Raw genomic sequence first — 26,136 nt, 5'->3', positions numbered from 1 at the left:
AAGAACTGGCAAGGCCATAGGATTAAAAAAGGCTCTGTTCTAAGTACAGGCTAGATCTGTTTACCTCTCCCTTTAGAACTGATAAGAACAGATAAGTGTGAAATTTCATTTCACATGAAGTGTGCTTCAGAATGTTGAGATGATAAAAGTAAATACTAACATATTATTCTATCTGCCATATCAAGATGAGCGTATCAGATAATAATTTTACAAAAAGGTTCAGATTTGCCTTCTGTGAATTGTCCAGTTCAAACATAGTGTTTCTGGGGCTTAAGGAGTAGGAAGGACAGCAAAGGAGAGGGTCAAGACAATCTCATGGAGGGGAGCAACAGTCCTTGGACCTAACTCATAAGACAGGACCTCACTGAAAACTCATTACAAAAAAAGGGTTTTATTGACAAGGAACTCTGAAGTCATTCCTTTGTGGTACCAAATGGTCACTATAAGAGGCGAAGTTCTATCTTCCTTCAGTACTAGATTCAGATACCAATGTGTGCTGCCCATGTAACATGGAGGCTGGAGTCTTATACTGAGTATCAACTGGTAAGGTGTATCTCTTCCTAACTGTTAGTGAAAAACAGCTTGTAAAACTGCCAGCTTCCAATTAGAGGTCCTGAAACATGACACAGAAATTACAGACCTTGAAGATCCAAAGACTCCCTTTTGTTACATTTTGGCAAAAACATTAAATACAAAAATCCTTAGCTGTCTTACCAGTCTAAATATGAGTCAGACTATTTAATTAGCTACTTAAGATCACAGAATAAAATAATCTAAAATACTTTATGTTCCTCCAACGTGCATGTATACAAGAAGTTAAATTAGCAATTAAATATCTCACCAGTGATGAGAATATTGAGTTGACCTAGAAGCCACAGATTATGCTTTAGCCAAGATGCCAATTTCTATATGAAAATTAAGCTGTAGAGGTGGTGCCACAAAAGTCATGGAGTAAGAACCGTGAAACATTTATTCTCCATAAAAGCAGCAAAGGAACTAGCACAAATGAAACAACCTTTTCCACACTATGGACATTAACCAAAAGCAGAGAGCAATCCGTGGCCGTGAACTCATGATAATGTGGTTTAACAGGGGTAGGGCACAGCAAACTTGAACTTATCCTAGCTCCAAACATCCTACTCTAACGCTATGGCCTGAAAACAGCCACAGGGCAGCATCTGGAGGTAACACAGCACACAGGGCAGCATCTGGAGGTAACACAGCACACAGGGGCAGCATCTGGAGGTAACACAGCACACAGGGGCAGCATCTGGAGGTAACACAGCACACAGGGGCAGCATCTGGAGGTAACACAGCACACAGGGGAAGCATCTGGAGGTAACACAGCACACAGGGGCAGCATCTGGAGGTAACACAGCACACAGGACAGCATCTGGAGGTAACACAGCACACAGGCAGCATCTGGAGGTAACACAGCACACAGGGGCAGCATCTGGAGGTAACACAGCACACAGGGGCAGCATCTGGAGGTAACACAGCACACAGGGGCAGCATCTGGAGGTAACACAGCCAAGGGGAACATCTGGAGGTAACACAGCACACAGGACAGCATCTGGAGGTAACACAGCACACAGGGCAGCATCTGGAGGTAACACAGCACACAGGGCAGCATCTGGAGGTAACACAGCACACAGGGGCAGCATCTGGAGGTAACACAGCACACAGGGGCAGCATCTGGAGGTAACACAGCACACAGGGGCAGCATCTGGAGGTAACACAGCCAAGGGGAACATCTGGAGGTAACACAGCACACAGGGGAGCATCTGGAGGTAACACAGCACACAGGGGCAGCATCTGGAGGTAACACAGCACACAGGGGCAGCATCTGGAGGTAACACAGCACACAGGGGCAGCATCTGGAGGTAACACAGCACACAGGGGCAGCATCTGGAGGTAACACAGCACACAGGGGCAGCATCTGGAGGTAACACAGCACACAGGGGCAGCATCTGGAGGTAACACAGCCAAGGGGAACATCTGGAGGTAACACAGCACACAGGACAGCATCTGGAGGTAACACAGCACACAGGGCAGCATCTGGAGGTAACACAGCACACAGGGCAGCATCTGGAGGTAACACAGCACACAGGCAGCATCTGGAGGTAACACAGCACACAGGGGCAGCATCTGGAGGTAACACAGCACACAGGCAGCATCTGGAGGTAACACAGCACACAGGGCAGCATCTGGAGGTAACACAGCACACAGGCAGCATCTGGAGGTAACACAGCACACAGGGCAGCATCTGGAGGTAACACAGCACACAGGGCAGCATCTGGAGGTAACACAGCACACAGGACAGCATCTGGAGGTAACACAGCACACATGGAAGCATCTGGAGGTAACACAGCACACAGGACAGCATCTGGAGGTAACACAGCACACAGGGCAGCATCTGGAGGTAACACAGCACACAGGGCAGCATCTGGAGGTAACACAGCACACAGGCAGCATCTGGAGGTAACACAGCACACAGGCAGCATCTGGAGGTAACACAGCACACAGGGGCAGCATCTGGAGGTAACACAGCACACACGGAAGCATCTGGAGGTAACACAGCACACAGGGGCAGCATCTGGAGGTAACACAGCACACAGGGGCAGCATCTGGAGGTAACACAGCACACAGGGGCAGCATCTGGAGGTAACACAGTACACGGAAGTGGGATGAAGTTCCTTGAAAGAAAGCATCATTTCCAGAAAAACACCATCATTTAAGTGGCCTGGTGGTTCTCGAGGAAGCTACTCATAAAGAGGTCGTACATGTCCTGGCAGTGCTAAAAGCCTCTGGGTAGGAGCCATGACTGCCAACAGTGACAAGAAATCCAGGGACTGCTGCCAGCGCCAGTGGACAGTGCACAAAATTACACTAACCAAAGTTTTAACAAGAAGGTCCAGGCAATGGGACACCCGCTGGGAGTCTGGAGTTCTCATACTTTCTAGCATTCTAGAAGGAATGTGTATGTTTGTGCTCAGGAAAGATCCAAGAAGGCCCGACTGCGCAGGAAGGAGTAAAAGCTAAAGCTAAGCTGAGAGGCTCCAGCAGTGTTGTGCACCCACACACAGAAATGCCCCGGCAGTCTAAACTCATGGCTTGCAAGAATTTAAGAAAATCTCTGTTAATCAGCACACTTACTGACAGGAGCTAGAGAGAACACACAGCAAAGAATAAAGACCTTGTGGAATTTATTCATAAGAATTACTAAAGCAAATGCCAGTAAAGAACCCCAAAACCCAAGAATATGACAAACAAATAAATAAATCATGAAAATAAATTTAAAACAAGAAAATATGATAAATACAAAGAAGATAAAAGAATTAAGCATTCTGGGAAATCTAGACTTTGATATTAATAGATAAAACCTTTAAATTTGATTAAAACCTTAAAAAATTAAAATCAATACCTTAAAATGATGTTTTAGCAAATAAACAATATCAATGAAGACACAAATGTCACTTAAAGACGGACTGAAATGCTGAAGGGGAAAACAGGAAAACTGAAGCAGAAGTTCAGAACTCACGAGCAGACATGAGCAGGCAGAAGAGTGAAGGAGGAAGTACAGTAACTGAGGTGAGCCACACCAAGGAACACACAGAAGAGGCCACAAAGAGGAGTGAACAGTTTTAAAGACACATGGGCTAATAAAAACAATGGGATTTAAAGAGGACAAATATTTGAAGAAATAACGCCCAATCTTTCTCAAACATGAAAACTACTGATCTATATACTCACGAAACTTCAAGTAGAAGGAATCAAAGATACCATACCCGCCACACACTGAGAGGAGTGAGTAAGTGGGGTGGAGCAGAAGAGAGGGAGGGAGAGTGGGGAGGGAGAACACACCCCAAAGGATGCAGAGAAGGACTTAGGGCATGAAGCTGATCTGCATTCCTTCAGGTTCCACAGATAGAAGGCTGAAGACAAACCAGAGAAAGCCAAGGGAAGAGCATGGAGCTCAGCTCTGGGGCAAAGAATGTGACAGGCACACAATACCCTCGTTCAACACGCAAAACTAAGAGACAAAAAGAACTACTTAAAATATATACCATCTGGGACTAGAGAAACGGTCAGCAGTTAAGAGTACTGGGTGCCGGGCTGGAGAGATGGCTCAGTGGTTAAGAGCATTGTCTGCTCTTCCAAAGGTCCTGAGTCCAATTCCCAGCAACCACATGGTGGCTCACAACCATCTGTAAAGAGGTCTGGCACCCTCTTCTGGCCTTCAGGCATACACACAGAATATTGTATACATAATAAATAAATATTAAGAAAAAAAAAGAAAAAAAAAGAGTACTGGGTGCCATTCCAGCACCTATATGGTAGCTTAAAACCATCTTAATCTCTAGGTCAAGGGGATCTGATGCTCTCTTACGGCTTTCAAGGACCAAACATGCTAATGGTGCATACACATACACAGACAAACCACCCATAAACATAAACATAAATAATTAAATTTAAAAAAAATTGTAGAATCATAGAAAGTCACCCACTATAAAACTAACTTAACTAAAACCACTATAAAACAACTGAGATCTAAAACAGGTAAAAGGCTAATAAGAGGTATGTGTGTGTGCCTACTTTGTAAAAAACGAAAAATAGCCTAGGGATTTAGGCTATTATAACATAACCACCGTGTACTACTGTTATGTTATAAATGCATGCACAGTCCCAACTTATGGACTTGTATACTGAGGCCCTCACTCCAAAAGTGACACTTTGGGAGGTGGAGCTTTAGGAAGAAATGACATGGATGTGGTTACATGGAAGGACCCCTCACAATAGAACTGTATCCATGGAAGAAAGAGAGATCAAAGCTTTGCTCTCTGTACTGGGTAAGGACAAAAGAAAAAGGAAGACATGTTCACCCAGGAAGCGACAGCTAGGAGAACTGATCCTACCAGCTTCCAGAACTAAGGAAATGGCTTCTGCTTAAGCATTGCAGACTGTTTTTAAGACTTGCTCGAGATGAGACAAACACACTGAACATGCACACAAAACAGGAAAGGGCAAAAACAAAACAATTTTTTTAGATGGAACATACACTCTGTTAGGAAAATCATTATAGTTGTTGTTGTTGGTGGTGTGTATGTGTGATTAGATTGACTTTTTATTTTCAAAAAGGGAGATAACAGAAATGGGAAATATGAGAGACTGAAGTGCAGACCTCAGGTATCATGTTGTAGAAGAGGAAGCAGACACCGTTTAAAAAGTAGCATTTAAATTTAAGAACAAAGCTTGGTTAAAAACAAAGACATATAGCCCGAGTCTCTCTCCTCAGAGCTAACAATCATCAGGAGTTTACAGTCAGTCTTCCTCCTGAAAAAAGTACGCTAGTGTGCCTGTGCAGGTGGCTCACATACACTATGAATGAAAAGACAGCTCAGTCTTTAAGAGCCCTCTCTGCTCTTCCAGAAGACCCAGGTTCAATTCCCAGCACCCTGATTGTGGTTTACAAAATAGCCTGTAGCTCTGGCTCCAGAGGATGGTCGCAATTTTGGGAAAAGGCTGTGGTGCATGGGCATCATGCATCAAGGTGGGTAGAAAGAAGTGGCACTGCTGACTGCCCTGTCATGTCGCTTCTTCCAAAGCAAGTGACCAGACATCAGGTATGGAGTATGTGGAGACGAGACTGTGCAGTGCAGGAAAACTGCATGAGTATGCTACCATTACTTCAAACATGAGCTCTTTATCACTCTGTTCGCATCAGGTGTCTTCAAGAGTGCTTACTAACCCGTATAAGGTCACGTCAATTCATTTGAAGAGTTTGAAAAGAATGGTAACTACACCTTTGTTCTCCCTAGCAACCATCTGGTTTCCTGTGTGCAGTGGTGGTAGGCATTCTGGACTGCCGATGGTCCCAGTCCTCGAACTGATGCTATATGTACTATATTCATCAGTCACCAAGACTTCCTCACAGATCAAAGGAAGTCACATGGTTTCCATTGTTTAGGCTTGACAGGTCATATCAAGGGGAACTATGATTATGTGAACAGAATTATGTTAAGAATGGCCCCATTAATATGATTTTAAATGCTGAAAGATAAAGCTTTCAGTTCCACCACGTGTAATACTTCAAAGTTGCACAAATTTTCATGGTGATATCAATGCAGCATCACTCAGCTTGTGAAGGCAGCTATTTTCCCTTGTTATCTACAAGAAGCAATTTATTTAGTACACTATCACGCTAATGAAAGAGACTTTTGTATAGCTGGAAGAAAGAGGGCTGGTAAAGATAAAGGGAAGTCTGAGGAGGAAGAAGTATCTGGAGGAGACACATACATCTTCTTATTTTCATCTCAGCCATGTTCAAAGACAGTACAAAGATCCTGGTGTATCCCCCAACCCGATTCTCCAAGGATCGCAGCTTACTTTCCTTTATTATTTTGCCGTGTATACTTACGGAACAGTTTGAGGATTAGAAATAGATAAAATGCTTTGTCATACCTATGTCTAAAAAAGCAGTAATGTTTTTAACATAAGCACAATTCAACCATAGAAATCAGGAAATTAATTCTCATATGACCTTAGCCAAATCTGAAGCGCGTCATTCATGTCATTTACAGAAAAGCAAACTCCTCCAGTCTAAAATGCAACCCAGCATCTCACGCAGCTCCTGTCATTTTAGTAACCTTCAGTTTGGATCAAGTCCTAATTACTTTTTTTATCCATAATCTGGACATTTTGAGACCGGGGCAATTATTTTATAGAATGTCCTTCAAGCTAAATGGTCTATTTCTCATGAGTATTTTTTTTAAAAAAAAAAAACAGCTGAGAAATGTTACTGAGTCCTTCGAATATATCACATTAGGAGGCACAATCAAGTCTATTTGTCCAGCAACTGAAGTTTCTCTACTGTAAAAGTGCCATTTTCCTTCTCTAATACGTTTTGTGGTTTTATACTTGAGAAGAGGCAAAACTTTATCCTTACCAACTGTTTGCCTTTAATTTTGGCATCTTTACGTCTCTTCCTAGAAACGGTACATGTTATCTGTTGAATTCTGTTTTCTAGCTTGCTGGGTTTTTCTAATTTTTTGTTTAATGAGCTTTATTTGGCTTGTTCATTCACATCAATATAGACTCATAGATTTGTATTTTATTCATGGAGCTATTATCATTACTGTTACTATGTATACCGTTAATATTACTATTCAGTACCTAAATAATCCTACATTTACCCAGTGGTAGACCTCAAAAAGTTGGCCCCTTCTGTTCTGAGCATTTCTCCTTGCTGTCTGGAACAGGAAGCTGTTTTCAGCTATCTTTGGCTCTCCCAGGCACAGTACTAGAATCAGGCATTTTGCCTGGGTGGTCCTAGTTTCTTTTCATGGAGTCAGTCAGGGACTGTCTATTAGAAAACAAACGCTCTTGACAGGAGCCACTAATTGACCTGTCTTCCCCTTTGCTCTCAACTTTATTTTCTTTTGTGGCTTTTATCTTTTGTTAGCTTTTTGGTAGCTTGGAATGTTGTGTTGGAGTTAAATACCTTTTCACTTCCATTTTTACTGATAACTGTGTTTTGAGCTATGTATTTCTCTGATCACTGTTTTAAGTTGATCTTCTAGCATCGACAAAGACATGAAGCATCAGCCCGACAACTTGAAGAAACAGCATTAGTTCAACAATCAGAATGAACAGGAAGGGCTTCTTCCACAGTCTCTAGAAAGAGCCCAGGCCTTTTGATACATTTCTACTCCAGACTTGAGTATTCCTTATCAAATGTGTGAGTATTTCAAATTTTAACTTTTGCAAGCTTTGGCTACTTATGTAAAATTTACCATTGAGTATCTTTAACCCAAAAATAGAAAATGGAAATCTTACAAAATCTGAAACGCCTTGATTACCACAGACTACTAAATAGTAGGTCTGCAACATCTGGACGGGGTGCTCAGGTAAACCATTAAGTTTTAGAAATTCTGCTGTCTACTCATTCAGGAGGTGTTGACTATAAGGTTAATTTTCAAGTGGAAGGGGTCTTAGTTTATTGATTTCGTTTAAATTTCTAGTTTCAATAAACTGTATTTAGAATAATGTACATACTATATCTACTTTATAGAATTTGTTGGTACTCTTCTTTCTGACCCAGTTAACATTATAAATGGTTTTCCACATGGACTTCGAGAAAAAGCATAGTCCCTATTATCCAGATATAAAGTTCTGAAATATATATTGATTATATTTGGATCCTCTCTCTCCCTCTCTCTCTCTCTCTCTCTATATATATATGTGTGTGTGTGTGTGTGTGTGTGTGTGTATACATATACACACATATATAATACACACATGCATGTATGTATTTATGTGTGGGTGTTTTGCCTGCATGTATGACTGTGCACCATGTGCATGCAGTACCTGCAGAAGCCAGAAGGCCATGTCAGATTTCCTGGGATTCTTCAGATGGTTGTGAGCTGTCCTGTGGGTGCTGGGAAACAAATTAGGACCTTCTCGAAAAGTAGCCGGGGCTTTTAACCCTGAACCAACTCCCCAGCCCCTCTCCACATTCCTTTGCAATATTGTTTACATGAAATACCTTACTGTGCACATGGTAGATGTTTCTTAACCACCTAGTACCATGTTACAGTCTATTTCTTGGATTCTTCCATACCTTTTTCTTCATAAAACATAGTTGTTTGATTTCACAACAAATGTTCATAACTAAAACATTATCAACTTTTAAATTAAAATTTTGTTCATTTTCTATTTCAGCTATAGAAAAATTTTCAACACTCTGTTAGCAAAACCTATACCCAGTTAATTTTTTTTCCTCTGTTAGCAGTTGTGGGTGGTACATCTAGACAGGATGTAGCTCTCATCTGCCTCATTCCTTAAAATCTCACAAGGCTAAAACCAAGCTGTCAACAGTACCACTGCCCTTTCTGAAGACCATAGGAAGGAAACACTTTACATTCATTTCCCGAGGTAGTAGGGCTGACACGTCCATCTCTTTTCTGTATCATTTCTCTACCTATGATACTACATCAAGTCATTCTTACATGTTGACGACCAATGTCATTTGTATGATTTCTGTCTGCTTTTAAGGTTCAAATTGTTAGATTAAGACCACCCCGAAAGTCCCAGATAACCTCTGCCTTTTGAGGCCTATAATCTCAATCACATCCTCAAAGTCCCTTTACTTTAAGGCAAAGATATTCACAGTCCCAGGGAAGAGGTCATCAACATCATCATCCTACTTCCTGACAAAAGTGTCTTTTTTTTCCACTTAGTATTTTTTATTGACTCTGACTGTCAAACATTATGACTACAGTCTGTTTTCCATGGTTAATGCTTATCTGTCCTTAAATATCATCTTGTTTTTAGTCTTCTTGAGTTGCTGTTTTACGTATATCTCTTTTAAACAGCATATACTTGGATCTTGCCTTGTGGTAAAAACTTGAAAATTATTCTAACTGTGGGTCAGGTCATTCACATCTGTTGATATTACTAATACATTAAGTATTAATAATGTCTTATTATAGACAACTGTATGCCTTTCTTATATTCTTTGCTTTATGTACCTAGACTAGGTAAACTCTAAGAGAAAAACTAGAATACTGGTCATAAAGAAATGGAATTATTTTTAGTGGGCAGGGTGTTTTGTTTAGGAAATAAGATGGGGGAAGAACAGTGGTTATGATGGGTGTTCAAAATGATGAATGTACTAAGGTCATTGGATATAGACTAAAAATGGTGCACCACTGTGGGACAATGCTCTTGTACCCTGTAAAGTACTTGTCACTAGTATTGACTTAATAAGACACTGATAGGCCAGCAGCCAGGCAGGAAGTATAGGCAGGGCAACCAGACTAGGTGAAAAAAGGCTCAGTCTGCAGTCACCACCCAGACATAGAGGAAGCAAGATGAGAAATGCTGCACTGAAAAAAGGTACCAACTCATTTGGCTAAACAAAGATAAGAATTATGGGTTAATTTAAGTACTAAGAGTTAGTTAATAATAAGCCTAAGCTAATAGGCCAAACAGTTTATAATTGATATAATTCTGTGTTTCTTTGCAGAAACTTCCATCTATAGTAAACTTGAAAGTATAGAAATCAATCACAACTAAAGATTAAAGAAAGTGATGTCACCAGTAATATTATAAGTATGTACAGAAATAACAAACCCCTCAAATTATATTTAAGCAGACCTAGATTATTCAGACCAGTGAGTATGTCAGAGCTTTAAGTGTGGTTTTGTTTTGTTTTTTACTAGGAAAAAAGTTTAAGTATTGATGAACAATAGACTGTATATAGATAGAAAAATATTTTGTTATTACATATAGATTCTGACTAAAGGAACCTCTAACTTGTCTAACTAATTTGAATTAAGTGCTTACTTTTATAATTTGTCTCAATAACAGAATAATTATATTTCGTTCACCTGTTGTATTTTAACAGTTGAAAAGTTGGCACATACAACTGTAGCAAGAACATCAGAAATAAAGGATGTATGGCCTAAATTACTTCATTTAATTCCCATATGAAAACAAATGCATGGCTCCATTCTAAAGAGGATCAAGCAGTTACATAGCTAACGAGGAGCACAGCAAGGATGGAACCAGACACTGCAAAGCCTGAGCTTGGAATCATCACACTTTAGAAGAGATTTACACATCCTGGGGAGAGGATGGATATGTAAAATACAAGATCAACAGGCATCTTCATGGGAGAAAAAGCATTATTTGAGTGGGGGGGGTCGGTAGAAAATATCTCTGAATTTCTAAATATATATTTTATGATTAAAACAAATGGATTACAGAACAGAGCAGAAAGGCTAGCACCACAGTTTGAGACAGAACGTAGTTTGAGCATGATGACTCACTCAGGGAACGTCAGAGCTCAGGAGGGAGAGGCAGGCAGATTCCTAAGAGTTCAAAGACAGACTGATCTACATAGTGAGTTCATTGGTAGCCAGGACTATAGAGTAAAATATATAAGATAAGTAAATAAATACATCTATTAAAATAGGTAAGTAAATAAATAAGTAGAACTTCAGCAACTTTTGAAGTCAACTTCAGCACAGAATGAGCAGTACAGATGTGAACAGACCTACTCAGACCTTTATCAACAAGGCTGGCCTGGATGCTTATGTTTAAAAAACACTAAACAAAAGGTAGTTTTCTATTTCTGAATTACACAAACTATAAACAAATACGGAAGTGATAATTAATGACTTTCATATGTCATTTAAAGAAAAACTGATGTGATTATCTCCTTGTATTTTTGTTAAATTATTTGAAAAAAAAAAATCAGACTATCCCCCAGGAAATTTCTTTAGACATTCCTGCCTTATTTCTAGCTAAGAAGCAGAATACTGGTAAGAATTAAGGTCACTATTCAGGAACAACACATTTATATAACAAATAGTAATAAATGTCGAGTTGGCTGTGTTAGAAGTCTCAGACAGGAAATTGGAAAAAGGGGAAAATCAGCAACTGGAAATCTTTGAATTCATTATCATTTTCGTCTACTGTCTATCACTGTGACAAAATATTTGACATAATAAACTTCTATTTTATTTTGGTTTATTTTGGCTCATAGTTTTAATAAGAGTTTTGGTTCATGGTCAGCTGGCCTCATGGTTTTTTTTTCATTAACAAGACAGTGTATCACAGACATGCAAGAAGCAAGCTGCTCACCTCACAGCTGTCAGGAGGTCGACAGTGCTGAGTCCTAATCTCCCCACAGGGCCCTCCTGATGGCAGGACTCCCATGAAAGCTTTGAAAAGTCATAGTCTCCCGGAAGTGCCAGAGCTGGACTCTAAGCCTCTATTAAACATCTGCTGGGGACACCGACCCAAACCACAGGCCTTACATTAGAAGGGAACAAGTCAGGCTGTCTTCTAGCACAACTAAGAAGAAAAAATTTCTAAGAAATCTACAGTAAAGTTACTAGAACTGACAGTCCAGCCAGGTTGCAAGGTGAAAGGTAAATTCTTAAATTTTACAAATAAGTACTAAATAGTGAAAATTGAATAGCAATAATATAATTTTCAACAGGATATAAAAAGAAGTGGAAGCATTTTTTCAGGTCTTTTTTAAGGTTATTTTTTAAAAACAATCTTTTCTCATTTTACATACCAATCTGCTGTGGGACAATGGTCTTGTACCCTATAAAGATTTGTCACTTGTACTAGTTTAATAAAATGCTGATTGGGCAGTAGCCAGGCAGGATGTATAGGCAGGGTGACTAAAACAGGAGAATTCTGGAAAGAGGAAAAGTTCAGTTTGCAGTCATCACTCAGACCAAGAGTAAGCAAGCTGAGAATGCCTCACTGATAAAAGGTATCGAGCCACATGACTAAGACAGATAAGAATTGTGGGCTAATTTAAGGTGTAAGAATTAGTTAATAAGAAAGTCCGAGCCGGGCGGTGGTGGCGCACGCCTTTAATCCCAGCACTTGGGAGGCAGAGGCAGGCGGATCTCTGTGAGTTCGAGACCAGCCTGGTCTACAAGAGCTAGTTCCAGGACAGGCTCCAAAACCACAGAGAAACCCTGTCTCGAAAAACCAAAAAAAAAAAAAAAAAAAAAAAGTCCGAGTTACTAGGTCAACCAGTTTATAATTAATATAGACCTCTGTGTGTTTCTTTGGGACTGAATGGCTAAGGGACAGGGTGGGACAGAAATCCCCACCAACACCAATCCCAGTTCCTCTTTCCTCTTCTCTGCCCACTCCTTCCACCTTTCTCCATCCTACCCCCATCCCCTCCTCAGAGAGGGTAAGGCTTCCTATTAGAGACAACAAAGTCTGGCATATCACTTTGAGGCAAGATCAAGGCCCTCCCCACTGTATCTAGGTGAAGCAAGGTATCCCTCCAAAGAGAATGGGCTCCAAAAAGCCAGTTCAAGCACTGGGAATAAATCCTGGCCCCACAAACAAGCCCCGTCATATAAGTGTCACCCACATTCAGAGGGCCTAGTCTGGTCCTCCACATGTTCCCCCGCTGTCCGTCTGGAGTAAATGAACTCCCACTAGCTCTGGTCAGCTGTTTCTGTGGGTTCTCACACCACAGTCTTGACCCTTTTACTCATATTATTGCTTCTCCCATTCTTCGACCAGACTCTGGGAGCCTAGCCCAGTGTGATCTGTGGATTCTGCTTCCATAAGTTGCTGGATTTTCAAGTTATTTTGAAGATATTATAATGAATATAAAAACATTGACAGAGAGATATAAATAAATAGTTCACAGGCTAGAAATTCAGTAATGCTAAAACATCACTTCTCCACAAATTACTTTTAGATTGTGCAAATTCAGAATAACCTTAGTAGACATTTCAACAGGTGTTACAGAATTCAAGATGGAAATTGAAATGATCTACCAATATCAAAATAACTCTGAAAAAGGAAGATGAAATTGGAAAAACTTCTGCCTGATTTCATGGTTGACAATAAAGTTCCATTAATGAAGCTTCAGTACAAGGACATCCAGAACAGTGGGGCAGAGCTCAGAAACACTAGACAGATACCCCAAGAGAGTGAGAGCTGCCCAAGTTCAAGGAGGGAAAAACCAATTTCTATGCAAACTGTGCTGGAACAGATGGGTACCAATATAAAAATAAACAAGTCACAAAATTAACATTAACCAAACATGAACTTGGAGTTAAACTATAGATTTTCTATAAGAGAATGTAGGAGAAAACTACCTTAAGAGAGACAAAAATTTATGAGAACATAGAACAAATGGGAAATAAATTGGATTTCACCAAAATACAAGAAATATTTGCACAATAATATTAAGATAAAATAATGCCACAAATTGGGAAAAGGCACAAGCAGTGAATTTATTTGATAAAATCCTTGACATAAAAAGCTTAATGATTTTATAAAATGTCATAGTAGAAAAACCCACTGATGATTACACACTGTAATACATACTGAGACTGTCACCACAAGTAAGAGTGATATATTAACTAAAACTATTAAATGAATAAAACCAGTGTACCAGTTGGAGGGAAAAAACAAAAAGGCAATTTCTCACAAAGTTAGCCATTAAACAGTAGATGGAAAATCTTTCCTGCAAGGTATTTATCCACAAAAAAATCAATGAAAACCCATACTTACACAAAGATTTAGTCTCAAAAAGAAAATAACCAAGATAAGCAAACTGTGATATGGACATACCAGATTACTTCTTGGCAGTAAAGCAGAGTGAATGATACAAAATGAAGCAACGTGGCTGGACAGCAACAGTGCTGGGGCTGGAGAGACAAGCATGCTGACTCCCAGCACCCATACTGAATGCTCAGGCACCTGTAAAACTCCCACTCCAGAGACACAAAGGCTGCCTCTGGTTTCCAGGGGTGTTTGTACAGCCATGGTATGAAAAGAGATAAAATAAATAAAGATAAATCTTAAAAACATATCACTGTGCTGTGGCAAAGCAGGCATTTCTGTGTTTCACATCTATGAATTCTTGAGAGCTTAAACTAAACTGTGTAAGACCACTGTACCTGGTCTGAGCTGCAGGGAACAAAGCACAAAGTCGATTCAAAGACATTTATGGGAGTTCTATGCATTGACACAGTTATTTGGCCAAAAAAAAAAAAAAAAAAAAAATCAGTCCATATACTTAACAAAATTGATTTAAAAATTCTAAACATATGTTCAACGAAAAAACATATGCTTACATGAATGCAGCTGATGACAGAGACTAGATTTTATTATAAATGTTCCTTAGATGATACAAAGAATTTATTATTAAACTTAAGATTTTTGGTACAATAAGATAAATCACCTTAGGAGAAAGGACCAGGGTGGGGTCCTTTAAAAATTTCATTCTGAGCTAAGTGCATGGTTCAATGGCAGAGCATTTGCTTACCATACACAAGACCCTTCATCTCGGCCGCAGCCCCACAAAAGTACACAACCAAGCAAGCAAGCATCCCAAGAGACAGAGCTCAAGCAAGCATCCCAAGAGACAGTCAGAAAGCTGACCACCTAGAATTAACTAATTTCATGGACCATATATTCTTATTTTTAAAAAGTCAAAAGAGTAGCTTTTAAGGTAGTAAATAAAATAGTAACAAAATTCAAGCTGTCTGACTCATTTTTTATGGCATTCTCTGAAACATTATTTTACTTTGTGTTTTTGAGACCATCTATCTCATCATGTAGTTCAGGCTGGCTTTGAACTTAAAGACTACAGTTGCAGTCTACCAAATATAGGAATTGGAGCATATGTCAGCCTACATCTAATAAGTCAATCTATGTAATGTGCGTCATAAATTCCAAACTGCATATTAATGTCTATAAAATTCTGACCTCTGAGAGTCCCCCAATGTAGAACACATAAACTTGGATGTGAAGCTAACAGTGTCAATTACTTTCCAGAGTCACCATCATTGCCTTAGGTACCACAGTAGCACAAACAGAAAGCTGGCAAGCAATGGATTTTGAAAGGGAGAAAACAATGGTTTCCAGTTCATTAGTAGTGCTTTACATACTTCTAGATGCTCATCTAACAAGGCAAGCTGTCACTTTAAGGCAGCTTCCTGAGACCTACTATGCCTCCCCATTCTCCCATGTACAGCACAGTTCAGACCAACAAAATTTGCTACAAGCTTATTATACTACTTATCTTTACTTTCACTTGAATTTCCTAATGATACATTATAAGGAATAAGTGGATCTCTGATGGTTGGTTATGTGCCTTGTTCAAACTACCAAACCACAGAGCAAACCTGACTATTTCAACTCCAAAGTCCATGTTCTTAAGTTGCCTTCGTACAATAATGCCAAGGGAGAACTCAACCTCTCTAAAGGTCCTACATAAGCTTGCAAAATAGTGACAGGGTAATTTTTTAAAAACTCCATTTACCTTCAGGGGGCGCAGGGCACCACAAAATTTCGTCCACCAGCTGTTTTCAATGAATTCTAAGTGCCGGTCTCTTTTCCTAAGTGTTCGTAATCTTTCTTCACATTGCTTCAAGGTACGTCTATCCCTCGCAGGCAAAGGTCGACCATCTTTGCTCTACAAACAATAGAACAAAATCAAGAGTTTCGTCTTTCAAATCCTTGAAGTCTCAACAAAATAATCAAACAGCCTTTTTAAAGTTGGACACTCACAGGCAAATGCACAGCTCAAACAATGTAACAGGTACAGTCTGACCAGGGTCTGTGCTGAAAAGGAGCAGCCTGATGTGTGCTTCTGCAGTATTTCTAATACACGCTAAAGATATGTGAGCATAAGGACTCATAAAAGCATTCCATAGAAACAAATCCAGAAAGCCTGCTTTATTAGAAGCACAGATATCTACTTGGGGCTCTATTTTAAAGACGCAAAGACACTACAAACAGGAGGATTTCCATACTGTTCTATTAAGGCACAAAATGTACACTCGTGCTACTGCAGCCTCAATGTGAGAGAACAAAGAGAAGTTAAAATAGTTGAATTACCTTTCAGAGACGCCTCCCACAGTGACAGACATCTCTCCACAGTGTCCAGGCCCTCCTGGAACTAACCACCCTCTTTCACAGCTTATCTCAATGGACCACTCCGGGTGGAGTTCGGAAGTCCAGGATGTTGGACAGTGGAAGCGGGGCTCAAGGGGTTTCAGAGGGCAATGGAGCTTCCAACAAGAACCCAGAGAAGCCCATTCAGGTTCCATTTTGACAAGGAATCTGGCTGCATCCTGTCCAGGTGCTGAGAACTCAAGTAAAGTTAAGTTCCAAAGGAAAGGGCTGTGCCGTGAGGTAAAGAAAGTTTTAAGACAGCATACATTCATGCTGGGACGGGACGACTGCTCAATCTTCCTAGCTTTACGCTGAGCAGATGGAGCGTCCAGACAGGAAAAAGGAAGAGTTTGGGGAGAAGGGAGCACGAAGAGCTCAAAGTTGTGACCAAGATGGATACAGACAATCGCCGGTAAGTGTTTCTGAGAACAGCACCTCTGCAGAGCAATCACAGACTCACACTGGCTGGTGGAAAAGGGGCTGGAAGGAAACTCTGCCCATTGAGAATTCCAAGAAGTAATATTTCCAATCCATTTGAATGATGATGCCTGAAAGATAGCTCCTTCAGGGCAGTCTGCTGGGAAATGGTCATCAAAGAAAGTGCCCTCCTAGGTTGTCAAAGATACACATGTGGGCCAGGGACCAGGCTGTATCTTGGGCTGGCATCAGAAGGTGGTATTCACAATCGTGATTTCCAAGCCTGCAGTCTGCAAGAGTAGATTATGAGGCTTACAGCAAGGTTCAGAAAGTCACAGGCCTGGCAGTAAGTAGCAGGGATGGGATTTCTGCAGAAAGCTCCTGAGCAGGCTTCTCCCAGAGCTGTGAAGGGAAAGCCCAAGCTGGAATGGAAACCCCAGGATATGGGAGCTGCCAGAAGCGTGAGACATCTGCTGGGCAAAGCCAAGCCGTGGACACCGAGTAGAACCAAAGCAAAAGAGCCCGCATGTGACATGTGCCACCACTAACACAGCAGGAAGAACAGAGCCACCTAAGCTCACTCTAAGAGATGACATGATGCCACCAGGAGCCCTAGAAGCCAAATCTGGAACTTCGGGTTTGGTGTCTGCTCACTTTCCTTGTTATCTTTCTGTTCGTCCTTGTTGCAATGGGGATGTTAACCCTATGCCACTGTAAGGTGGGTTTATCAACCTGACTTTACTACTGTACAGGGTCTCATAGTGAAGAGATTGCATCCTCCTTCCTCAAGACCCTGGCACTGTAGCAGTATCGGCACTGTTAGCATGCCAGGGACACTTACAAAACAGACTGGTTCCATTTCACAGTATGAGACGGGGTAGACTGCTATGCGTTACAGGGATCTTTCGGGGCATCAAGTTTATAAAGGCTGGACTTTTGATGGTTAATTTCACTGTGAATTTACCGAGTTAGGAAAGCACGTCTGGCCTTGATGAGACACACTTTGGGATTAAGTGAGAAAGAAAAGGCTACCCTTGAACACAGGCAGCACTACCCCATGGAGATAAAACAGGAGGCAGTCGGCTCTGTACCAGCACACCCGTTCTCTGTGCCCAGGTGAGAAATGCAGACTCACATCCCTGAATACATAAAGAACTGCTTCACGACCTGCTAGACGGTTCAGTGAGGAAGGGTGCTTGCTGCCAAGCCTGACGGCCTGACTTCAGTCCCAAACTCATATGGTGAGAGAAGATAACTGTCGCCCATAAGCTGTTCTTTGACTTCATACATGTGCTATGGCATGTGCCCATCACCCCCATCCCTGCCAGATAATGGATTAAAAATAAAAGAGTTGCTTGGCTAACACAGCATGCCAAGCGGACACACTGTACCTTTAAGCTGAGTACTTAAGTAAGCCCTTCTTGTTGTTAAAATAAATCCATAATATGCTATTTGAAGACAACATAAAAAGAAAAATTGCTATCATGCTCTTAGAAATACATTTACATCATACAAAATTAAAAGTAACCTTAAACTGCTCAACAAATACCCAAATTTGAACCTAAGAGAAGCAACAAACCACATTACACATAAAATCCAGGTGACTAAGAACTGGAAAAGTCTTGGCCATAAGCAAACAGCAGGCCATTTTTAGTTGTTAAAATACCAACAGAAATTCTGAAATTGCCACTGTCTTATATACTGCATAGAAAACTAGTAATAGGGACATAATCCTTGAAGTACTTGTTGCACAGATGCAAACAATGTAAGAAGTTCTGGGTCTGTCCATGGCAAACTCACATCAGAATGGATAAGGTCAACCACACTTCCAATGACAAGACGGGAACTCACTTTTGATCGAATCGCTTGAATGTGCTGCTCCACTTCCTCAATGTCTTCAGTGTTTTCCAGGCGCTCATAAGCAGCATTTCTCGTGCCTTTTATCAGGTTTAAAGGTAAGGCTGACATGCCATATGCCTGGAAGGAACATACACATGTTTTACTAAAGCTACTCAAAACATTTTATACACAATTTTCATGTTCAAAAACTGGTTTCCTTTGGAGTGATAACTTGAAAGTGAGCAGAAGTGAATAAGTAAAGTTGGTTACCTAGCAACGTGCCTACATGGCTCTGAGCACATTCACTATTTCTGATTTCTTTTATTTACTCCAGTTATACATACACAAGTATGTTTCTAAAACGAATTAATCTGACTTTATCAGAGTGGTAAGTTACAACTTCAGACTAATAATGTTAAAATAGTATGAGCTAATACAAAAGGTAAAAAATTAATTTTATTAGTATAAAAATAATTTTTTCCATTACATGAAGTAAACCTATAGAATATATTCCTGATATTTGATGAATAGACTAATTGTCTATATACAACTTAATATCCTATGTACAAATAACCAAACTTTTTACTAATCTTCATATATATATATATATATTTCAACAATTAATTTCCATCATTAAAAATAAACATAGCACCCAGTTCCATATTCCATTCCCAAATTGTATTTTTTATTATATCCACCAACATAAAACTCAATGGCATTTGTTACGTGTTAGGTTTCAAACTCAGGACAAGTGGCTAAGGTTTCTCTTCCCTGCATAATCCAACCATTTTAATTGCCCACTCTCTTTGTATCTTTGAGTCTCCTGGCTGCTGCACACGGCTTCCCCTCTCTTTTCCTCGCATGGTGTGGGCTCAGGGTCATGTGCACTCTGTACTCTCAGAGGTTCCTGCCTCTGGTTATGTTTTCCACATAGGAACCCTTCCCCTCCATTATACTTAGGAACAGTCATGTTCCTCTTCTTTTCTTTTTTATTTCTTTATTTCCTTCACTATGTGGTCATTATTCAGAGACACATTAAGAACTATCACCTTGTGGTTACAACAGCGTACTCTGAACCAGACGCAAGCTTGTCATCTATGCACACAACCACAGTACCTTACTCATTCTCCCCATAGTTAGGAAGAGGCACGAACTGGGCCCTCACTCTGTGCTGAACAGCTCTGAGGTTTTAACATGGTAACTCCAGTACCGCTGCCGTAGGAATCTGGTGCTTTAGTCATTATTTACAGCATGCTCCCAATCCAGTCTGCTGTCACAGCGCTGGCTATGGACATCTTCCTACTGTTCTGCGCTCTGACTTAGTTCATGTTCATCTTCTATGCTGCTTCAAAGTGATCGTGCTCTACCCACACCAGACTATGTTATCTTCTAATTAATAACCTTTAAGAGTCTCCAGGACTCACGAGGATATAATTCAAAATCTTCTCACAGGAGAGGATTCTGGGAAAGTGCTTTGAGGGTCAATGCAGAAGATAAGGGGAGAAACAGCAGGCATTATCCTCAACTGCTATAGCCAGCGCGGTTCTCCTTGTCCATCCATTTTTAACACATACACACACGCATGCGCGCACACACACACACACACCTCCAATTCTCACTAAAGATTGTGTTAAAAGAAGTTTTACTAATTGTTAACATGAATTAGAGCTCTTGTAGCAATCTTGCATTTCCATCATCTTGTTACCCTGACCCCCCCAATTGCTCACCACTCTGCAAACACTCCAGTGAGCCACTCCAAACTCTGCTGTCACTCTTTAATACAAGCAGGGCCCTCCTAGAATGTCACTATTACCTCGCCTCATGAGAGAAGTTCAGTGCATTTCAAGTCAGCTTAATTACGCCATGCCTGAGAAACTTGCCCTGATTTGCAAATGTGTCTTGCTTATAATACATAACAATGTGCAGTCGACATTACTGGTCTGCCAAACTTGGCTAATCAGGCTTCTAAGCTAGAGCTGAGTAACAAGCACAGAGACTATTTGATATGTTCAGACGAGGTCCCAATTCTTTTCCTTCCTCTTCATTCTAAAACATTTACTAAGCTGATAAAAGAATTTGCCTATGAGGATAATACTTGATTAAAAACCTTCAGAAGAGAGACCTCGTAACATGGAGTTATTTTCCTACACACACTGATGTGCTTAGAGGAAGAGCCAATGTGAGCTGCTCAGTAGTGTCATGGAAAGGACTTAAAAAAAGATTCCTATGGTAATAACCTGTTTGAAGAGGACACCAAGGGATGCCACCTTTCTCTGAAGTCTCACGGAAGGTGCTAAATACAAGGCAGTAACCACTGCCTGGACACCCAGCTTTGGCTTGCTTCTCAATTGCACATTTAAGTTTCAATGATTATCAAAAATTTAGCTCCAATGTCTAGATTTTGGTAAGCTTGAAATAAACATTTTAAAATACTAAGGTTTCTAAATAATCTTTTGAATTTAACTTCATACTTCGTGTGTGTGTGTGGGGGGGTGTACAAAGCACTTTTATTGCTTACTACTGCCCTCCAGTGGATTTCTAGGAAACTGACATGTTTAACATGATAAGCCTTTAAAATGCTTGTAGGTTAGCCCTAATTGCCTCCAATTTTTGTTGTTTTGTTTTGCTTCCAAGAATAAATCAACAATCAAAGTGTTTAAAAACACTATGTAGAAAGTTCAAACATTTCTTCCATCTTATTTCCCTGCTCAGTTTAGGATGGAAACTTTTTTATATACGTTACTCCCTTACTTAGAATGATGTTTTTGACTCAAAATTCTTGGATTTTTGCTAAGATTGGACAACAACGAGGACATGGAAAATAAACAAACATTCCCCATGCACTGTAAAACCCATAATTCAATGACACACGTGTTGTGACTTAGGTCTTCCTTATAAGGACACATACATCGTCTCCCCTTTCCCATCAGGGACACTGACACTCTTCTAACTGCCGACGAGACAGAGTCACGACACAGCAGTGTTCCTAGCACAACGCACTGCAGTCCTGGTTACAGAACAGTCACCTTCCTTGAGCTACATGCATCGCTGGTATAAAATACAGAGTTTAACTGCCACCTGCAGTAGTGCCTTAATGGTGAGACAAAAAACAACCCAACAATGTAAATTCACTGACTGGTGCATTAGCAGCCTCAAAGCAGATCCCAAACATGAGCGGAGAATACTGCAAACCAGACACATTATGAGTTCTCAACAGCATAAAGAAAATATCGTACTACACATGGCCACTAAAATCCAATCTATAGTAAATGTACATAGAGTAGGATAACATGACATTTTTAAGGTCCCCTGATGAGTATGCAGTTAGTGATCTTGTCTCTAAGCACACCACTGGCCATATTGTGCATGAAAATATCTTAATTTAACATTTCCCCACTTGGTGGCACCAAGAAAATTTACAATATCTACATAGATATGTATCCCCAGAGGTTTCATTTGTTAAATTTAAAAGGTATCAGCTCCCTTTTCAACTTAAACTTAAAATAATGAGCAGATTAAACTAGTTTTTCATTCTCTAAAAACTGTGTGTAAGATTACATAGCTAATCCTTATGACACAAAACAATGTCAGAAGCAAAGTGAAAATTTAATAATCAACTAGTTTCTAAACTAAATTAAATACATATATATGAAATTCATATATATATATAAATAAAACATAGTTTAAACATATGTGAAACCCACAAATTGTTGGTTTAGAAATGACTGTAAATTCAATATAAAATTAGCTATGAATTCTGCAGAAGACACCATTTCCTATTTAGCTAACTGTCTAGACAGGGTCACAGCAGTCTGCCTCTTTGTCTGCCTCACCTTCTTTCACACTACACGCCAGAAGCTGGCCAATCAAGCCCTTCCATCTGAGGCTGGAAACCTGTGTAGATCAATTGTAAACAAATATAATTAGTAACATTAATTACCTATTTACACTAAAGGTGCCATCTACAAATGATTGTGGGATGATTTTTGTTTTTTGTTTGTAATTTCCAAAAGAACTGGCGTGTTTCTGACTAGACTTTAATAAAATTACGATTACTGGCCCATTTCTACCAGGGAAGCAAGTGATCAGATAGGAGATGTCATATAAAACCCACACAAACTAACTCAGCTCTACACGCTCTCCTTCCTTCCACTGCCAATATCGGTGATAAAATGCCAAGCCCTGGGTTAGGTGTGAAATATTATCTCACTGTGCTCCAAGCATATTTCCGGTGCTATTTAAATGATATTTATTCTTTTTCCACATCCGCCCAATTCCAACTAATCATCAATTATGAATACATCTCTGACTTGCACATATTTGAATAATTCATTTCCTCACTGTTCATGATATAATTGCTTTTTTTTAGTTTCGGAGAGAAAAGAAAGAAGTAGAAATTGCAGTTTGATGTAGATAAAACTAAATAGTCAGCAAAGTTAACAACAATTATTTCATAGGTAGTCAGTGGATTCTAACTTGTTACGCTGTTTAGTTAAACCATCATACTGAATTTCTGAAATATTATTCACCTTGACCACGAAGAAACGGCAATGACAGAGTGGTTAGGGAAGTCTTGAATGCGAGATTCATAGTAAGAACCTCCATTTTATTAAAGAAAAGCTGTGACTCCTAGGCCACTCCCCAGAAACCTCTTCCTTGACCTGGGGACCTCAGAGCCTTCCTTTCTACTCTGCAGCTCCTCGGTGCCCTCTGGGTCCCAATACTAGAAATAAGTGTTACTCTGGTTACTTTAGCACTATCATAAAGGTCACTCTTTTGTGTCTGAGAAAAACAGCTTTAAGAATATTTAAATTCAACATGATCATTTGGTTTAAATTATTAAATGAAAAAATTTCGAAGTTCTATTTTGAACAACATGGAAGAAACATTAGTTAAATATATTTTTCTATGGGCTGGAGAGATAGCTCAGCATTAAGAACACTGGCTGTTCTTGCAGAGGACCCATGTTCAATCCCTAACACCCTCAAGGCAGTTCACAATTATCTACGAATTCCGTTCCAGGAGATCTGGTTCCCTCTTCTGGCCTATGCAGGCAGCCGAACACAAGTGGTACACATACATGTAGGCAATACCCCCAACACACAAAATAAAGTTAGTTAGTGAATTACAAACATCTATTTCTCTATATCATAACACTGCTCCTGCAGGAAGCTATCTTTCAAATGGTCTTAGTGACTTCACTCACTTTCCTCCTAACTCACAAAGTAGAAGTCAGGAATCACCTGATCACCCCCCCACACACACACACACACCCATAGTCTCATTTGAAGGACATCTGGGTAGCAAATAGCCTTGGCAGACACAGTCAGTGTGTTCCTTTGGAAGAAGGGGCAGTCATATTTACTGTCCATATAAATGATTCAGAGTTCCCGAGCTGGAACTCTACTCTGTAAGGAGTCTCACCTCATGTTTCCTTTGATTCTACACACAGTTGCTGGTGGAAATTGAAACCCAGGAAACCTGAACAAGACAACATTTAGTCTATGGAGCGCTGCTAATTGGTTGACAAAGTCTTTTGTCTCTGACTCGGAAGTCTTGCATACTTCAAGAGAATCCAGAGAAATGCAGCAGACTCCAAGCAGGGTGACTCCTAGGCCTTATAGAGTTCTTGAGAGTGGCATTACACATCGGTTTCCTCTTGTGTCCATTTGTTTCTCCCAACTAATCTTTCATCTACTGTTTGTCTCATTTCCCCGTAAATTACCAAGGACTTCTATAAACAATACCTCGAACTTCACAAACACCTGTGAAGCTTCTCCTAGTCCCCTCTAATCTAGAAGATACAGACTCAAGAAGGTTAAGAAACTAACTCAAAATAAGTATATCAGAACAGCCAGAGACAGTAGCCCCAGGTCTAACTCCTGATTGGGTTACAATTTGTGACTTCTCTGCAAAAGACAAATAACTAACAAGCTATAAACATACTCTGTGAGACAGACAGATAACTACCCACTACTAGCAGATGGCAAATTCCTTATGTATAATACATTAAAACATAGAAAACTGAAAACGAATACTAAAACTAAGTACCCAAAGAAGCACCTCAAGATATTAAAGATATATGCATATTTGTTAGGCTATTTTTTAAAAAATTATCTTTATACATTATTTCTCTCTCTCTCTCTCTCTCTCTCTCTCTCTCTCTCTCTCTCTCTCTCTCTCTCTCTCTGTGTGTGTATTTGGACATGTGTGTGGATAATTAGTTCAAGAAATCAAATTCAGAATCTGTTAGTCTTGGTGGCAGATACCTTTACCCACTAAACAATCGTGCCAGCCCAAGGACTTTTAATTATGTGTGTAAGAAAACATGAATGATCATGTAACCTGACTTGATTCTGCTATTAGAGTAACAGCCCATCTCTTTTATGCCTAAGGAAAGATATCCCAAAGTGTTTCCAAAAGAACAGTATTTCCCATCTTTACAAGAATCAAGAATACTCTATGCATAATTTCATTAATCTCAAAAGTTTCCAGATCATTTAGATGCTGTTTATACAATTCTGTGGGGAAGGGGTAAGATAGAGCATCAACTATGGCCCCTTCTTAATCTGACCTAACCACAGAGCAATGTGTATACATAGTAGTAGTCTGCCATGCCTTGCTATTTCAAGAGACACTTGAACAAAATCAGAAAGCTAGAAAATACAGCACCAGGCTCTACAGACTGGAGGAGTGTCAGTGTCTGGTTGTAAAAGTACACGTGCAGACAGAACAAATCTATAAGCTAGTAACATACTGGCCTACGGTTCTGGGGTCTGGCACGTACCAACACTAAGTCCACTTACTGCACAGGATAGAACTAGTTGTAATTCATTCACAAGTTACAAGATTCATTTCTCAGTACTAATTTTGCAAACAGATAACTGTGACCAAGTTATTGAAAATTTATCGTCCTCTCAATCTCTTCATTTGAAGAGCGAAGGATGGTGCGTAGACGACTGAAGTGCAAGCCCCTCTGCACTTACTGTGTACGTGATGGCTGCCAACATCCCAATCAAGGTCAGAGAACTGATAGAAAATGACAGCGCAGCTAAGCCATCTGCAGAAATTGAAAACACACAGTTAATGTACATCTTTAATACTCTAATGTTTATATTTATTACAGCAATGTAATATATATATATATATACATACATATATATATATATATATGGCTCCTTAGGCATTATGAAGGAATAAAACAAATATTACTGTGTCCTTCAAATGCCAATTCTATTCAAGAGAAGACTTTCTAAAGAACTCTTTATAAATTGATCTTCACACAATCCTTTAGATCAGCTAAGATTTCCTTTCCTTCACCTTTTAAAATTATGAAGAAAAGCCAGTTTAATTGTTGGACCTAAAAAGAAATCAGTGAACTATTAGATACATATAAAGGTGACAAAAGGATTGCCT

The 26,136-nt window shown here is 39.9% G+C and overlaps 1 protein-coding gene across 1 annotated transcript in view; it reads right to left on the bottom strand.

The window, feature by feature from the left end:
* Positions 1 to 26,136, bottom strand: part of Lmbrd1 (LMBR1 domain containing 1) — an 84,076-nt gene that overhangs the window by 13,493 nt on the left and 44,447 nt on the right. The window contains exons 7-9 of the mRNA XM_057751331.1: positions 25,707 to 25,780; positions 18,733 to 18,858; positions 15,830 to 15,982 (exon numbers count right to left, since the gene is read on the bottom strand). Coding sequence (XP_057607314.1) covers positions 15,830 to 15,982; positions 18,733 to 18,858; positions 25,707 to 25,780 — 353 coding nt within the window. The remainder of the gene's footprint in view (positions 1 to 15,829; positions 15,983 to 18,732; positions 18,859 to 25,706; positions 25,781 to 26,136) is intronic.

The sequence above is a fragment of the Chionomys nivalis genome, chromosome 19, assembly GCF_950005125.1.
Source record: "Chionomys nivalis chromosome 19, mChiNiv1.1, whole genome shotgun sequence".
NCBI lineage: Eukaryota > Metazoa > Chordata > Mammalia > Rodentia > Cricetidae > Chionomys > Chionomys nivalis.
This window is presented reverse-complemented; position numbering and strand designations above follow the sequence as displayed.